This window comes from Ursus maritimus, unplaced genomic scaffold (genome assembly GCF_017311325.1).
Source record: "Ursus maritimus isolate PB19 unplaced genomic scaffold, ASM1731132v1 scaffold_36, whole genome shotgun sequence".
Lineage (NCBI taxonomy): Eukaryota > Metazoa > Chordata > Mammalia > Carnivora > Ursidae > Ursus > Ursus maritimus.
The window spans coordinates 11,820,752-11,839,362 of NW_024426230.1; the positions used below are offsets into that span (position 1 = coordinate 11,820,752).

Below are 18,611 nucleotides of genomic sequence, written 5' to 3' on the forward strand. Positions count from 1 at the left end.
TCATAGGCCTAAATCATTCCTCTAAGTAATTTTCCACACACAGTATTTAGATTTTCAAAGAGAATCAGATCACAAGGAGCTAGATTAAATGAGTAAGAATAAGCATAGACAGCAAACGACAGAAAACAGACTCAGGAAGCCTTTAAATACTGGAATTATGAGGTGTGGGCTCTAAAACAAGACTAAAAAATAATTATGACTATGTTTAAAGATGTAAAAGGCCAGCTTAACAATATCTGCAGAGAACGGGAAACCACAAAAGGTAACACAGCAAGTCTGAGTTTCAAAAAAGAACCGAATAGAATTTTATTGTGATTCAGAATATTTTAAATATTGTCGTTTTATTTTAAGTAAAATTTATAAATAAAGTTTTATAAATGTATATATATAGTAAATAAATCTATAAATGACATTTATAAAAATTGAAAATCCAGCAAGATCGTAAGTATCGATTAGCTATACTTTAAGACTTAGTGAACGTGAAGATATATCAAGAGAAATGTTCCAGAATGCAGCATGGAGAGGCAAAAGGAAAAAAAAGGTGGGGGGGGGAGGGTATATATGAGAGGGTAAAAGACAGAGGAGACATGTTGAGGATGTCTAACGTAGTTTTAGTCAGAGTTCTAGAAGGAGAAGAAAGAACGAAATGAAGCAATTATTTGAAGAGTTAACTGCTGAGGAATTTCCAAACTGACAAAAGGCTTCAAAGCACTAATTTTAAGAAGTCTTATGAACTGAAAGCGTGATAAATGAAAAGAAAGCCATACCTAAGCACATTAAAATAACACTTCTTAAAACCAATGACAAAGAACAAATATTAAAAGCAGAGAAAAAGATAAATTCCTTTTAAAGGAGCAACAATATACAGACAGCTGACTTTTCACTAGTAGAAATGGGAAGCAGAAGGCAGTGGAGTATTATCCTGCGTGTGCCGAAGGAAAATAACTACCAACCTTGAGTTCTCTAGAAGATAAAATAAAGACATTTCAGACACACTGGAGCTCATTTATTTGCTCCTAGCAAATCTACAGTGAAGGAAATTTCAAAGCATATAATTCAGGAAGGAGGGAAATGATCCCATATGGAAAGTTTCAAATACAAGAAAGAATTAAGAGCAAAGAAAGTGGGAACTGTGGGCAAATCTAATGAATATCGACTATGTAAAACAATAATAATGTCCTGTGGATTTTTTAAAACACAGAATTAAAGTGCACAAAAATAATAGCATATGTCAAGAAAGAGTAAATGCATGTAAAGTGCTCTAACTTCCTGGGGTGTCTGGGAGGCTCAGTCAGTTAAGCATCTGCGTTTGACTCAGGTCATGATCCCAGGGTCCTGGGATCGAGCCCCACATTGGACTCCTTGCTTAGCAGGGTGTCTGCCTCTCCTTTTCCCTCTGCCCCTCCCCACCATTTGTGCTCGCTCTCTCTCCCCCCCTCTGTTTCCTAAATAAATAAAATCTTCAAAAAACAATAAATAAAGTGCTCTAACTTCCTTATATTAACAAAAACAAACTGATACATTAAAAATATCTAATGTAATTTTAAATTAATAAAAGGATATAAACAAAGTGTATAATTTTAAACTGGTAAAGGGGGGAAGTTGATACATAAAAATCAGAAATCTGAAAGAGAGAAAAAGAAATGTAACAGATCAGACAAATGGAAAACACTTAAAAAAAGAAAAAAGTAATGTTTATGCCCAACGTAGGGCTCGAACCCATGACCCTGAGATCACCAGTCACATGCTGTACCGACTGAGCCAGCCCAGCACCCTAGAAAATACTTTCAAAGGTGGTTAGATTTATTTCCAAATATAGTAGCAATTACACAAATGCACAAGGACTAAAATCTCCTGTTAAAAGTTAAGGATTGACTGATTAAAAATACCGAACTATTGTTAAGAGAAGACAGATTTAAAACACAATGATAAAGGTTGAAATTAAAAGGAAAATACATACCTTACAAGCGCCAACCAAAATATAGCTGATGTGTGTAGAGAAAATCATCAGACCAAACACTTTTGTCAGAAAGCAGTACTATGGATAAAAAGAGAGATACTTTATACTGATGAGACATTCAATTAACCGAACAGATATTGCTTTTAATTCATATGCACCTACGACCCAGTCTCAAAATACAGAGAGTAAAAATTGAGAGACTCCAAAAAGAAATAATATAATTCACTACATCTATATTGGGGGGGCATACTTACGTATTGACATAAATATATACATATTTAATACTTGGTATGTACAACTGCAAAATACACATTCTTTTCAAGCATATGAATGGAATTTATTAACTCTAACGATATAGATATAAAGATTGATAAGGCTTTTCCTCCCCTAGCCACATAGATGACTTCATTATTATTCCAGAATGTTGATTTGGGACAGGCACATACATGTTTTGTATGGTGAAAAGCTGGTGAGCTAGTCTTTACCCTTATGAGTTTATAAGCAACACCAAATAGACCTACTGATACTGACTGAGCACCAGTATGAGGCAGTTCTGGAGAGGATAGTAGTTTATCTCATTCAATTTAATTCTCATTCTATGAGGAGGGTATTGTTAAGCCTAATTAAGAGATAAAGAACTGAGATTCATGGGGATTAGGTAAATTTCCTAAGATCACCTCCTCAAAAAATGACAGTGCTCAAATTTGAATCTACTTTTTTTTTTTTTAATGAGCAATGAACCAGCCCCAGAAAATAGTTAATGCTTGATACAGGAAGTAAGGAGGAAACTATTCTCATAGAACCTCTGAAAATTATGCAGATGATGCCTTGTGCGGCACTGCCAAATCCCTAAGTGTCTGCAGCATAAGAGAGTTCCATACTGAGCCAAAGAAGTGGCTGCTGCAGTTTGACGAGGGGGCGTGATCGTGGAAGACGGACAGCGCTAGTGGTGAGGGATGGGCCGGGGCTGAGAGCGAAATGCCAAGCCTGTGCCCAGCCTCGCAGAAATCAAAATGCGTCTCCATTATAGCTTCGGAGGACATAGAAAATCCTTTTCCTCCGGCTCAGGTTCACTCTTCCAATTGCTTGCAGTTTGTGAAGTGAATCCCAGTCTCAAAAGAAAGTCTTTTACGACTAAGTGAAAGTCAAGTTGTAAGTTCCCTCCACTTTCAAGTTTCAGAACGTGTTAAGTCCAGTTTCAGCGTTTAGCAGAAAAGAGCACTCACCGGGAGAGGATCTGGGTCGTCAATTACTTAAATCCATTCAGTGTTGGAATAATTAGAGCCACATTACTTTTATCAACTATTTTAATATTCTAGCTGTGTGTCCACTCTACTTAAAAAAAAAAAGAAAAATTCCGGCTGAACTCCTGCATCCGTGTCCGCGCAGCGGTCCTCACCACCTCCCCCGCACATTCACTGCAGCCCCGGAGCTCGCCTCCAACACAGCCATTAGCCTTATTTTTCCAAAACAGAGATTTGATTATGTAATTTAAATGCTTTAGAAAAAAAACAAAAACCCGTGGCTTTCTCCGAATCCTGTCCGTGCTCAATTTAGTGTGGTAGGGCATGTTTGCAATCTGGCCCCAACTTATCTTTGTAGCCTTGGCTCCTCGGCTTCCCACCGTAGCCCTTTACCGCAAGAAACCAGACTTATGCCCCATTGACGGACAGTATTATGTTGTGGTGCCTGTGTGACAAGAAACTGGGGCCAGTGGGGTGAAATAACCTCTCCTCGTCCAATAGCGAGCAAGCTGCAGAGTCAGCATTCAAACTCAGGCCTGACTCCAAACCGTGGGCTTAATCCTATAAACCACATCGTCTTCTTTTATAGGTTTTTGTGAATTTTGTGTTAACCATAGGAAACAAAATTAATTTTGAGCATCCTAAGTGTTATGCATAATCCATGCTGTCTTATATCTTAATTGAGTATAAAATGTAAGCCAGTCCTATTAAATTATTCTGTTATTTCTGTAGAACTGATAGTTGCCGTTGGTGTCACTAGTTTTCCTTCCTCTCAGACTCTTAGATAGTAATGATAGTGCCTTCCGTTCACTGAGGGCTCCCTGTGTGCCAGGCATGGTGCTAAGCATTTTACATACATAATAATATTAAATGATCGAAGCACTCTGAGATCACCGGTATTCTTCCCATTTTGTGATGAGGAGATTGAGGCTAAAAGGCTCAGTAAGTTGCTTAAGATTGAACTGCTAGTGGTAGAGCTGGAGTTGAACTCAAGGCTCTCTCACCCGACAGCCTGTGCTCTAGACTGAACTCAATAACCTGGATCGCACCCGCCACACGCCATGCTGGACACATGTAGTCTCATCTTGTAAGTCTTGTCTTCCCATCTAGCTGTCAAGCTTCTTTCTGTTTTCAGTCTCCTCCTTTCCCGGGCACTTAAGGGCTTAAGATAGTAGCAGCTATGACTATGAGCAAGGGTTTATTTTCCCTGCAGGGGAATGGGAGTGATCTAACCTTGGGTCAAGTGGCTGAGGTGGGGAAGAAAAGACCTTCCAAGGGTATACGGTACAAAGACCTTTCTATTTCTCTCATTTTTTTCTGCACCAAGATTCCCAAATGCCTAGAATTGAGCTGCTTATGATTTTATCTTCCCTCCTCTGTGCTCAGGAAGAGTGGGCTCTAGGGCCATAGGTTGCAGTGATAAAAAATTCAAAAAGCTTTTTTGAATCCAGTGCCTATTTTAGTCATCAATTAATTTACATATATGCCAGGCATTGTTCTAGATACTAGATGTACAGCTATGAACAAAGGTTAGATGGTGACGGGGTGTTGAGAGAGCCTGTCCTTCTGGGCCTAGAGTGTGCTGAGGGACAGCAGACAATTAACACATAAACAAATATGTAGATAATATGGTGACAGGTAGTGATAAATGCTATGAAGAGAAAGAAAGCGAAGTAAAGGAGTAGAACATGGTGAAGGGTATGGCGGCTGTAGGGCTGCTATTTTTTTGGGTTGGCCAGGGAAGATCTTTCTGGTATTTTTTAATTAAAAACCTAAATGAAGTGAAGGAACAAATCAGGAGCATATCTGAAGAAAGAACACTCTGGCAGAATAAACAGCCTTGAGGTGACAGTGTGCTCATCGTATTTGAGGAAAATAAGGAGACCAATGTGTATGGAACAGAATGGATGAGGAAGAGTGTGGTGGGAGATGTGGTGTAAGAACCGCCAGGGCCCAATCAGAGCTTTGGATTTTATTCTAAATATGGTGGGAAGTCATTTTAAGACTTTGAACAAAAGAGTTGAAATGATCAGATTTATATTCTAATAGGATCCATCTTCCTGTTGAATGCAGAGTACATTATAGTGGGGGTAAAGGTGGACACGGAGCCAAAGAGAGGGCAGTGATTGGGAATCTAAGAAGGGCTCAGATGCAGGAAATGTGTTGAAAGTAGAGCAGATAAGAATTGCTAGTGGATTGAATATGGGGTGTTTAGCTTGAGCCAAAAGTTTCTGGGTTTTCGTTGAGGCAGCTAAGTGAAGGGAAGTGCCATTTACAGCGATGAGGATTATGTTTAGGACAGAATCAAGAGGGGCGCCTGGGGGGCTCAGTCAGCTGGATGTCTGCCTTCGGCTCAGGTCATGATCCCCGGCGTCCTGGGATCAAGTCCCTCATCGGGCTCCTTGCTCAGCGGGGAGCCTGCTTCTCCCTCTGCCTGCTGCTCCTGCTGTTTGCGCTCGTGCTCTCTGACAGATAAATAAAATATTTAAAAAAGAGAGAGAGAGAGAGAGGAAATCCAGAATTGCTTTAGCTTTATGAGAGACTGACTTCCAAGTTCTTGGGGCAGAATGGGCCTCCAGTAGATGAGGCTAACGTTAACCTTTTATAGGAGCATGTCTACGTGAAGGTAAGGAAGCAGAGAGAAGAAATAGCGTTCCTTCTGATAGTCAAGTAACTGAAAAGTAGGTCAGTCATCTGAGTTTATAGTTATACACATTATGATTTCAGGGCAAGAGGTCTCTCTTCAAAAAAACTTCCTGGTTCATACTGTCTCAAAATTTCTAAATTTTAATCAAAGTAATTGATGCCACAATTAGAAATAGTAAGCAGGGCACCTGGGTGGCTCAGTCAGTTGAGTATCCAACTCCTTTTTTTTTTTTTTTTAAGATTTTATTTATTTATTTGACAGAGAGAGAGAGAGGGAACACAAGCAGGGGGAGTGTGAGAGGGAGAAGCAGGCTTCCCGCCGAGCAGGGAGCCCAATGCGAGCAGGGAGCCCGATGCGGGGCTCAGTGCCGGACTCAATCCCAGGACCCTGGGATCATGACCTGAGCGGAGGGCAGACGCCTAATGGCTGAGCCACCCAGGCGCCCCGAGTATCCAGCTTTTGATCTCAGCTCAGGTCTTGATCTCAGGGTCCTGAGTTTAAGCCTGTGTTGGGCTCCGTGCGCACGCGCGCGCACACACACACACACACACACACACACACACAGAGTAAGCTTCAAACACAAATAGCTTGAGCGATAATTCAGTGTTTATGAGTTTTTATCAAATTATAACAGAGCAGATGAAGGTCCTGAGTGTTGAAAAGGGGGAAAAGATGTCATTGTCAAGAGCAAAGGCACAGATAAAGAAAGCAAAGATTTCACCGTCTTGCTAGGGACTGTCATAATTTCTAAATGAAAAAATGAAGAAAAAAATGGAGAAAGAAGTGTTCAGGGGCGCCTGGGTGGCTCAGTCGTTAAGTGTCTGCCTTTGGCTCAGGGCGTGATCCCAGAGTCCTGGGATCGAGCCCCACATCAGGCTCCTCTGTTGGGAGCCTACTTCTTCCTCTCCCACTCCCCCTGCCTGTCTTCCCTCTCTCGTTGGCTGTCTTTCTCTCAAATAAATAAATAAAATCTTAAAAAAAAAAAGTGTTCAGATCTTGAAGGATTTATTTAAGTGTATACATAAATGGAGAGTATCTACTTAAATTTTTGTTTCCCCTGCCTTTTAGCCATTGTTCTACCTTCTAACCTTCATCTCTTCCCCAGAGTGTTTTTCAGCTAGAAGGCCTGTGGCATGATGAAGCATGTCTTTTCTTTTCTGGGGCCAGCCGTCAAACAGGTGGCACTGGAGAAGTCCACTTTTCTGTGCAATTCCCTTTTCATAGTGCATGCTCCTTGCTCCAACAGTGTCCTGGGGGTGGTGGTGGTGGCAGCTTTCACATTATTTTTTTTCTGATTATCAGAGTGATATATGTTGACTGCCAAAATTTTTAACAAACTTTAAAAAAATAACAAAAGACTAAAATTCCTATTAACTAAAGGCAACTCCAACAACATTTTGGCATATTGCCTTGTTTTATTCATTTTGTTTTTTCATAATTGAGCTCTTTATTGTACCTGCAACTTTGCATCCTGGTGTCTTTGCTGACCATTTCGGCATACACACGTGTCCGCGTCACCGTGTCTTTATGGCTACCTGCTCATCTATAGTGTAGCTGTACCAGGACTTAAGGTAGTTTCTGATTATTTATAATTATAAATAACGTGATAAATAGTCTTGTGTGTAAATCTTTGTAAATCTTCTTTTGAATGATTTACTAAAAAAGCAATTGGTGAATTAAAGGGTATACATATTTTTAAAAGCTTCTGATATACATCGCTACACTGATTTCCAGAAAGGTTGTTAGCAAATTATACTCGGGGTGGGGGGTATGTGGAGAGGGAGAACTACTGGAACTATTGGATTGTTAGAAAATAGTTGAAAGCAATTCTTTTTGAAAAAAGTGATGTCTTTTATTTTGAACACATAGAGGAGAAATGGCTATGTGTTGTTATAGACTAATCATTAGTTGCCCTGTGTCATAGTGATAACCTAGTACTAACTCAGTGTTAGTTAAGTAGTAGTCTATGTGCTGGCCAGTGTTACAGAGTAGGGACAACAGCAGCTACATTTGTGCAGTGAATGTCAAGGAACTCTCTTTTGATGGAGGTTAGATGGTGACTGGATGTTGAGAGAACAGGAGGATGAGAGAGGAGAGGTCAGAGAAACTTTCCCAAGAAGGGCGTGGAGGGGGGAGGGGGTAACGATGCCTCCGGAGGAGGGGGCAGCTGTAGGACCCTAGCACAGCAGCACCCAGTCTGCCCTTCCTTACACAGGAATGAAGCAGAGCTGGTAGACGACAGCACAGAAGGGAACACTTTGGCAACTGGGGTGATGTCGATGTTCTTCAGGTCAACCAGAGATTTTGGGGGAGGAATAATAGCTCCAGGTGGGCCAGGCCCTCTCCTCGAAAAGTTCATTTTCCTGAAAATAATGGAGGTAGATAAACTCCTTGAACACTAGGTTTCTGAACTATCACAGAAAGAATACATAGCAATTATTTGATGGGTGATTAAAGAGATGTACAAAGGAAGACAGGGTGGCTGGAAGGATGGTTGGATGACACATTTGCTGTCCATCTGATAACTAGCACTATTTATTAAAAAAAAACCCATGTACTGAATATCAGATCTATGCCAATCACTTCATTAAGTATTCTCCCAGTATAGCTGCTCTTTTGACTTTTTAAGTTTCCTTCATTTAATTTTTTCTAGAAACAGACCCACATTCTCAGTTGGACTGAGAGAAGGAGAGTCTTATATCTATGTTTCCCTTTCTCTGTCTGGCAGAAAGTTTAGCCAAAGACATTTTTCGTCATGCAATTTCAAAAACAAATACCACTCCCTCACTTTAGAACTTTAAATGACTCTCAAAAATAAAATTGGGGGGGAATGCCTGGGTGGCTCAGTCGGTTAAGCCTCCGACTCTTGATTTCAGCTCAGGTCATGATCTCATGGTCACGGGATTGAGCCCCTCCTCGGGCTCTGTGGGGAGTCTGCTTGAGGATTCTTTCTCTCCTCTCCCTCCCCCTCCGCCCTTCTGATTGTGCTCTCTTTCTCTCAAGTAAATAAATCTTTAAACAAAAACTTTAAATGACTCTATGTACCTGTCCTATGTTATAAAGTCTATAACCTTGTCCTTTACAGTCATGACCTGGTCCTTTACCTTCTTTTCATAGTCTGATATGCCGTAATTTTGCCTTCTTCCGTGTGTGCAAAAATTTATTGCTAAATAGATACAACAAAAATGTCCACTTTAACAATATTTAAATGTGTAATTCAGTGACATTGACAGCATTCACAATGTTGTCCGTCTATCACGATTTTTTACCACTATTGATTAATAAAACTTTATTACTCCAAAATGAAATTCTGTAATCATCACACTGTAAGTTCCCATTTCCCCAACCCCTGATAACCAATAATCTACTGCCTGTCTCTGTGAATTTGCCTATTCTAGATGTTTCAATGTAAGTGAAATCTTCTCATCTTTGTCTTTTGTGTCTGGCTCATTTCACTTAGCATAATGTTTTCAAGACTTACCCATGTCGTGCGGGTCAGCACTTCGTTCCTTTTTTATGGCTGAATAATATCCTGTCATTTGTATATACCCCGTTTTGTTTATACACCTATCTGTTGTGGGACACTAGGTTGTTTCCATCTTTGGGCTTTCCTGAATAATTCTACGATGGACGTTGGTGTACGAGCACGTGTTGCAGTCCCTGTTTTCAATTCTTTTGTGTATTACCTAGACGCAAAATGCTGGGTCAAATGGTTGCAATTCTTACAGCAGTTCTTATAAAGTACTACATACACCGGAGGAGAAGCCTCTCTTGGAAAGGGGCTATCTTAAAGTATTAAGATCTTACCTAAAATTTTCGACACCACACAATATGTCCAGGCCATTAGGAGAAAAAGGCGGAGTTGAGAAGAAGTTGAGGTAGAAGTTATACAGAAACGGACATGTCAAAAATGGTCAAATTTTGGGGAATTAAATTTTATCAACACTGTTAAAGGACTCAAATATTTTACATAGTGATTCAGAATGTTAATTTTGATTATAAAGTATCAAGTTTATTTAATTTGGTATGATTTCATCTTTGTAATGGGAAACACCATAATGAAGGTGTTTTTCAAATTGTGGGTCCTATTCCATTAGTAAGTTATGAAATCAATTTGTTTGCTATCATCAGCATTTTAAAAAAGAAAATATAATTGCATAGAAAATACAAGAATGCTTTGTACCCAGTTAAACTAAAGATTATTTTGTGAAATTTTTGTTTCAGTTCCATGTGTGTACCATAAAATACATTTCTTATTGTGGGATGTGACCAGGAAAAAAAGTTCGAAGCCACTGGTGTGGCGGAAAGAGTCTGAGCTTTGGAATTAGCCAGAACTCAGTTTGAATCTGGGTGACTTTTGTGAGTTATCTAACTTCTATGGCTCAATCCCCTCATCAAAAAAGGGAGAGTAGTAGTATCTCCTTTGTTTGGTGTGTATGTGTGAAAAGATTAGAGATTAGTTAAGTAGAATGCCTAAAATATTCTTAATGATTAACAAATATATAATTACTTCCAGGTCTTCCCCCAAATAATGCACTCCATATAAAAACACTTCATTCACTTAGAAGGAAGAGGATTGTATTATTGATGGCTACAACTGTGATACTGTAGTCTACTTTAAAAACACACTACTCTTTGTCTCCAATTTGATCTAGTAAGGAGACTTGAGTTCTTCCCCCTTCATATTCTCACATTGAATTATGGACTTTTGGCACTTTATTATACATCTGTCAAATTTTCTAATTTGATAGTTCAGCTAATATTACAAACTTTCAAATCTCTTCTAGTGCTTAAAACAGTGCTGGGCATGTTACAGAGTGCTGGATGAAAATCTATTAAACCTGGCCCATTGTACACCTTTTGCAAAGTATTACTTGTATAAGGGGAAGCAGATGCAATCCTGATTCTGCCAGTATTTCTCACTCAATCTACTCTATGCTAAACAGGTCAGTTAGGCACTAAGTCATGTCTCTGGGTAGTACAAGTGGAAGGTGTGAACAGAGAAACCACTTTATCTGAGGACAGTCGAAAATTAGATCCTACTTTCCCCTCCCCACTCCTTTTCCCATCGGGGAGGGGACATTTATAAGCCCTGAGGACCAGGGTCCAGAAGCCGGCTGGCGTCCTGAGCTCCAGAGGCTTGCCAGCACGCACGATCTCCCGCACTGAGAGCCCTTCTTCCCAGATGAATTCTCATAGTATCACAGACGCGCGCAGTGTCGATCGATACTGGATGGCAGACGTGCTCCCACCGTCAAGTGTAGGCACAGGGCGGTGGATTTAGCCGCCCTGCCGCTCTGTCGCAGCTTCTCATCAGCTCAATAAGGGCAGAGGACGTTAACCCGTTCCCCGGGACGACACCCACCCAGTTGCCTCCTGGCACGCGCCGCCCGCGGCCCCTTCCTCTCGACTTCCTCCCTCTTAGCTCCTCGCGTCGGGGCAGCAGGGTCCCAGCCTGCAAGGAGGGTGCCCATCCAGGCCTCTCCGCCTGGCTCCCTGGACAGTCCCTCCCTGGAGGCAGCTGAGGTGGTGAGTGCCGAGCTTCCTCACACTCTGGACCTTACCTTTTTCTATGTTCGTCCGCCCCGTGGGCGGCAGGGGGAGGCGGCACCCGTAGCCCCTAAGCCAGCTGCTGGGGCCCAGCCGAGGCTGCTGAGAGGTGGGGTGGGGGTGCGGGCCGCAGCCAGGCTCTCCGACCCCTGTGAGCCCAGCCAGGCGAAAACCCCGCCCCTGGCGCCCGCTGCCACTCCTGATTGGCCGGTCCAGCCTGAAGGCGACCGGTGGTCCCCGGGCCCGAGTCTCAGCTATAAAGGCAGCCCACGCATGACGGCTGTGGCGAAGCTCGGGTAGCTGCAGTGCTCTCCAGCTCTCAGCCCCCGCGGCGCCCCCTTTAATCTTTGCCCCGTGAGCACTCCCGACTCCGCCATGCCGAGGGGCTTCCTGGTAAAGCGAACTAAACGGACAGGCGGCTCATATCGAGTGCGCCTAGCTGAGCGGGTCTTCCCCCGGTTGGGGCCCCAGGAGGTGCCGCCCTTTCCTGAGGAGGCTTCCAGTGCCCCCCAGCCCGGTGCGGAGCAGGTGGCACCCCCCACCTTGGAGGAGGCGGCGGCGGCCCGTGAACTGTCGGGGTCGTCCTGTCGGGCGGCTAGGGTGAGCCCGGGGGAGGGTGGGCAGGAAGGTGCTGCAGAGTGGAGGGCGGATGGTAGGGATTGTCCCGGGCCCAGCCCCAGCCCCACGAAGCCGGCGGGCGCGGAGCTGCGCCGGGCATTCCTGGAGCGCTGCCTCAGCTCACCCGTCTCTGCAGAGTCCTTCCCCGGGGGCGCCGCCGCAGTGGCTGCTTTCTCCTGCTCAGCGGCGCCAGCCGCTGCACCGACCTCGGGGGAGCAGTTCCTGCTGCCGCTCCGGGCACCGTTCCCAGAGCCAGAGCTCCATCCAGACCCTGCACCCCTCTCGGCCACCCTGCATGGCCTGAAGCGGGCGGCTGGCAACGAGCGCCGTGCCAAGACATCTCTGGGCTGCACGTCTGGACCTGCGGCCGCCGGAGTCAAGAAGCCAAAGGCCATGAGGAAGTTGAGCTTCGCCGATGAAGTGACCACGTCCCCTGTCCTCGGCCTGAAGATCAAGGAGGAGGAGCCCGGAGCACCGTCCCGGGGCCTGGGGGGCAGCCGCACGCCACTGGGGGAGTTTATCTGCCAGCTATGCAAGGAACAGTACGCAGACCCTTTCGCTCTGGCTCAGCACCGCTGCTCCCGCATCGTACGCGTCGAGTACCGCTGCCCCGAGTGCGACAAGGTCTTCAGCTGCCCTGCGAACCTCGCCTCCCATCGCCGCTGGCACAAACCGCGTCCCACAGTGGCAAATGCCGCCGCAGTCTCTTCAGCAGACGGGAAGCCACCTCCTTCGTCTTCCGCGAGGACCCCGGACTCTGGGGCTGTTGCATCTTTCTTGGCGGAGGGGAAGGAGAACGGCCGGGCAGAGCGAGCGGCTGATCAGCACCTGCAGGCGAGGGACAGCTCCAGGGCGGAGCAGCACCGGGACAGCGCCCCACACCAGGGCCTCCAGGTGCTGTCCCACCCCGAGCCACCGCTGCCTCAGGTCCCCTATACGGAGGGGGTGTTAGGGCGCCGGGTGCCTGGGCCAGGTAGTGCCACTGGTGTCGGGGGACCCGAGATCTTCATGTGCCCGTATTGCCATAAAAAGTTCCGTCGCCAAGCCTATCTGCGCAAGCACCTAGGCACTCACGAGGCAGGCTCCGCTCGTGCGCTTGCCCCAGGCTTTGGCTCCGAACACGGTGCCTCACTCGCCTTTGCTTGCCCACTGTGCGGGGCGCACTTCCCGTCCGCGGACATCAGGGACAAACACCGGCTGTGGCACGCGGTTCGCGAGGAGCTGCTCCTGCCTGCTCTGGCCGGGGCGCCCCCTGAAGCGCCGAGCCCAGGCGGAGCATCCGACGGGAGTGCTCAGCAAATTTTCTCGTGCAAGCACTGCCCGTCTACTTTCTTTAGCTCCCCGGGGCTGACCCGGCACATAAATAAGTGCCACCCGTCAGAAAGTCGGCAGGTCCTGCTACTGCAGATGCCGCTGCGGCCTGGCTGTTGAGCAAAGAGATGAGGAAGATTGTGCGGTTGGCTTTGGAGGAAACAGATCATGGGAGTTTCTGTGGGCATTTCTTGAATTTGCAAGTTTACCCTCTTTCCTGCCTATATTTTTCTCTCCTAAAACTCCCAGTAGTCAATGTTCCGCCAGAGAAGCGGACAGCGAAATGTAAAATCCCTCCCTAGAGCAGGTATGTATATGGTATAAACATTCGCGGTCAAGGGACTATCACTTTAAAGCCTTCTTGCTTTCCCCACAAAAATAGGATTTCCCCCCCTCATTCTGGAGACCCTAACGAATCCTATATGACTTGTAATTCCTATGGAAAGTCGTAGTGAATGCGTGCATGTCTCAGTATCTACGAAGGATTCTAGCTACCAAAAGTGGTAGTCGTTTTCTTTTTTTTCTCTTGCCATCGCAGGCACCTATGTAGTTTCTGTCTCGATAGGGTCAGATATCTTGCATTGTATATTCTGTGAATTGAAAGTTATGTGATTGGTGCCAAACTTATGGGGGTGGGGTGGGGAAACACTCAAGACCTATGCCTGTGGGCAGGATATGTAAGAGGATGTTTGCACTTTGGGGGGATGTGGGGATCTCCCTGTAAACGTTCCTTTTCTCAAGTATTAGTCCATTCTTAAGTTAGTGTTTGGAGGTGGGGAGAGTGCTACTTTACTTGAAGGGAGTTGAGACACCCTCAACATTCTTACCTTTAGCTTTTTTGATGTGTTTTCAGGAAGAGATACTTTAAACTTTAACAGCTTTTTGGAAACACACCTCATTTCCAGACGTTTGACTGTTTTAGTAGGGTTTCATCCAAATTGTTTAATCCTTCTGTTGTAAATCTCATACAGTGTTATATATGAAACTATGTTCAGTTTAAGGAAGATGTTAATACCTATAATCCACTATGGAACTGAATGGCAATTCATTCAATATTCCTTCTGCAGCAGCAATCTGTTTTTGAATTTTTGTAAACCACATTCAGTGTATACTCTGTACCCATGCTCTAATAGCCAGAGTTTGGGACACTGGCTGAGTATTGCTTGACAGATAGCCCATACTTGTAAGATGCTTACCATCAAATAAATGTACATAGCTGGTGCTTTGTTGTGTTCTGTGTTTGTCCTGAGAATTTCATTGAACACAGCCTATTTTTCAAAGTCACATTTCTTATCTCCCCAAAGCCAGTATCCTACTTTAAAATCTTAGTGACCCATTTAGACAGAATACAGACAGGGAAAATTATATTTTGTAAATGTAATGGTGCAGAAATGCAATGGGAAATTTTCCTTTGAAGTATGGCTTGCACAGACTGAGCTCCAAAAGGCTTTAAATCTAAAGATACTTTACCATCTAAAAATGTCAAGAGAAAATGTATTTTTTCTTAAAAAAAGTAGCAGTTTTATCTAAAGATGAAAAAAATCATGTTAACTGCACTAATTCTCTATTTCCAAGTTGGTATTTTTACTCAATCCATTAGCTGTTCATTTTTAAAAAATGAAAGCACCATAGAAATGTGTAAGCAGTTACTTTGATTTTCCTTTTTGAATTTTTCACCTTGGTTGTGGGAAACGGTCTATATTGTTTAACCTTGTTCTCAGGGACTCTCTTTGCTTATCTTCTACATAAGCTTTCATAGGAATTTTATTTTCTACAGTTTCATAGCAATGTTTTTATTTTTAAGAAAACAAGTGCACAGGACTCTGGAAGGTTGTTTTAGAAACTGCAAAAAGTTTTTCCCCTCTGAATGTGTATTATAAGAAGACAAATTGAAAATTTAAAAATCAAAGAAGCATGAGGCTAAGATTAATTGATGCTTTAACCAAGTGCACTGGGTAAAGTTTCTGACCAGCCGTTATGAAGGTGTAAAATTGCCTGCATTTTCAGTGACTGCGGTAGAATCTCTGAGAAGTTGGGGTGTATCTTAACAAGGGAATTCAAATTCCTTTTTCATGATTTGCTAAGATAACCTAGGTTTATGCTTTATATCTCTCCATTAATCATACAGTTCTGCTTATTAAGTCTGAAAATATATTAAATAGATGAGAAATATAAAAGACAAATCAACACTCATGGATATAAGTGATAAGAATATTTTTATTGTATTATTAAATACCATATCTTTTTCTTTCACTGTTACAAATTTGTAGATACTACATGAATGATGATACATAATTTATATTTTATAGTTTGCCGTATGATGTATTTACACATGCAGTTAGTACTGATGTCATGCTATATTTCCTTAGGAGATGCCCGTTCAAGACAAAATATGAACAAAATGTGAGCAGCTTATTTAGGAAAATATTTCTGGAGGGTGGAATGAATACCAACCTGCATCAGCAAGTTCAGTATTAATAATATTAGATTTAATTTAGACTCCTGGGCCATGTTCCCTTTTCTTTCAAAATACACATAATTTAAACAACACATTTATATCAGAAAAGTTTTTTTCTTTTTTTTCTTTCTTTCTTTCCATCCCCCCAATTACCTTCTTTTTGGTACTCAGGAAAGAACACAGATATACCAGGATCCAGCAGCCAATAGTACAGGGCCACAATCTCAAAACAAAAATGGCATTTAACAGTGATACCATTTAAAAAGCAAAACATTAGAAAAATATTTGAAAGCTAAACACAAATCAAAGTTCAGCACAGTGATTTTTCTGGTTATGAGCTGTATCATGGCATCATGTGCATGGCCAAGAAATGAGGCATTGCTTTGGGAAGCAAAAGTTAATGCTAAAATTATGTCAGTTGGAATCTGAGATGCTAAAAGACCATTTATTTTAAGTGTTTTATTTTCATAACATAAATAATCCATTAAGATTTGCAACTTTTGCTATAACTTTACAAATGCTTAAATTTAAAAATTTACATTTGTAAAAAAAATTACATATTTACTGAGCCATAAAGTTGCAATGGGGCACGATAAATAAAATAATGAGACTATCTGTCCAATTATAGTTTGGCTCAAAGTTAATTGTGAAATTAAAAGTGAAACTGCTCAGACATAATTATCCAGGAAGGTAAAGGGTATAGAATAAAACTCCACCCCCCAAGAATATGGCAGCTTAGAGTGCTGGGCAGGGGGGGGACCAACTGAATAAACAACCCAAATCTAAAATATTAAGTTACAAATTATTTAAATCCAGTGTTTTCTAAAATAAATGTTCAGGAAGAAACATGCATGTTATGGCAAACACGAAGGCCTGAAAGGGTTAACACTATGTTCATGCTAAGGTGGTTACTGCTGATCACACTGCTGGGCTGCTTGTCTCCTTAGGATTTATTGGCTGAACCAGAGGATCGACGCAGCTTCATGGACATGCGGCTTTTGCTAGTTCGAGGAGACATTGGAGAGGCCAGGTCAGCCCCGTCTACCTGCGTTGCTGTGGGAGTTTCACTGGATAGAATCTCTGGGTAGGAGCCTGTGGGAAATAGCAAGAGCATTAGTACACGTCGTCCGCTTCTCATCCCATAAGAAATACTCTTTCTCCTACTGATCTGTAGCATGGATCCCAACCCTTAATGAAGTCTTTTGAGGAGGGAAAAAGCCAGACCAAAACTTGCCTGTTAGAACAGCCTACTCATATTTTATTTAAACCCCAGTAATCTGGTGGCTCATGTAATCATATTAGCAAGAAAGCACCAATCATTATTTCCCGAGCCAGAACTACCAGAAAGCTCCTCAGAAAAAGCAATGGGACGCAAAATCTTTGGGCCAGACAGGACAGGGGTCCAAAGCATCATCAGCATGCAGGGAAGGGCTTAAGAAGCAGGTGAGAAGGACCAGTTCCTATCTCTGGGGTACAGGGTATCACCAAGAAAAGGGCCTTCATTGCTCAAACTTGAAAATAATAGTACCAAATGGTTCCAAAAAGGAATTCAACACTATGAGACCATCACACACGCTGGGTACTTAAATATGCTTCTAGAAAGGAGCAAGATAAATTCCTGGGAGAAGGAATAGGACAAGAACTCTTACTGACCCCTCAAAATGTCTCCATTTAGAAGAGATAAGCAATGCTTTTGTTTTCCTTAAATTTTTGCAGTTACTATCTAGTCACAGCAAGTAGGTGATCACTAACAATTAAGATATAAAAATTCAGAAGCAAACACATTCAAATTGGAAAATTGTGTGTCATTTACAAAATAGTTCTTTACCTCTGCATTTTCTTTCTATGAATTATTCTCTAATATACAGTAATGCTACAAAACCTGGCACACTGTAGGCTCTCAAATATGTAGTATTAAAAAAAGCCCTTCAAAAAAAAAAAAAACCCAAAAAATCTGCGAGCAGAACACCACAATTTAAAAAATTCTGGGTATTTTAAGGCACTTTAATCCAGATTTTCTGGGCCTTATGTATGTGAACATTTTCTTTACGTCACAAACACATCACACAGGCTGCGGGCTTATTACACATCTCCTCCCTCTGCAGGAAAACTTTTGGCATGTTTGTTAGCCAACGTAGCACCTCACAGAAATTTCAAGCATGGAAATAATCATACTCACACTTCCATTTAATGAGACATTTGTGCCTAAATTGAAGTTATGAATATTGAACAATCAAAACTGTTCAATAAGGGGTACTGATTTACAGAGATGTCTTATTTAGAATCTATTAAGAATCTTGGTAGAACCCTTCAAAGTGTTTTTAAGGTGAAATGCTATAATCATACTTAAGAACAAACATAGTCAAGGAAGAAATATTTTCTCACTACTTGGAATCCAGGTTAATTGCCTTTCTTTTCAAAGTAATTTCTCCAACATTCTTTCTTTTCTAACTGAAATGAGGTTGGCCTTCAAAACACAAGGAGAAGGAATTATATTTCTGTTCACCTTTACTCTTCCTGAAGATCTGAATTGGTTCATACTGGACCCATACTGGAAAACCTAGAGGAGAATATGAATCCATGGCCCTTTGTAGGGAAGCACTGCAGATGGACGGCAGAAGGAAGGTGAAGAGCGGTAGCTCATGCTTTTCTGGTAATGCATATTATCCCCGGCCAATCATGAGAGGCCTTCCCATGGCTGTTTACCTTGAGATGGCCAATGTTTTCTAGCGGAGGTTTTGGGAGGAAGAGAACTATCACTGCATTTCTTTCTTTGTTGTGAATGAAGAAATGGAGTAGCGAGCAGAAGTGAGAAAACAAAAG

General features: G+C 42.6%; 2 protein-coding genes across 3 annotated transcripts in view; one reads left to right on the top strand and one right to left on the bottom strand.

Annotated features, from left to right (window-relative positions):
- The first annotated feature begins 11,776 nt into the window (after positions 1-11,776).
- Positions 11,777-13,450, top strand: INSM2 (INSM transcriptional repressor 2). Its single transcript, XM_008694556.2, has one exon. The coding sequence runs from the start codon at positions 11,777-11,779 to the stop codon at positions 13,448-13,450; it is 1,674 nt and encodes a 557-aa protein (XP_008692778.2).
- A 2,077-nt stretch (positions 13,451-15,527) lies between these two features.
- Positions 15,528-18,611, bottom strand: part of RALGAPA1 (Ral GTPase activating protein catalytic subunit alpha 1) — a 252,075-nt gene continuing 248,991 nt past the window's right edge. For both annotated transcript variants that reach the window (XM_040620839.1, XM_008694072.2), the window contains one exon: positions 15,528-16,880. In XM_040620839.1, coding sequence (XP_040476773.1) covers positions 16,732-16,880 — 149 coding nt within the window. In that variant the 3' untranslated portion in view covers positions 15,528-16,731. The remainder of the gene's footprint in view (positions 16,881-18,611) is intronic.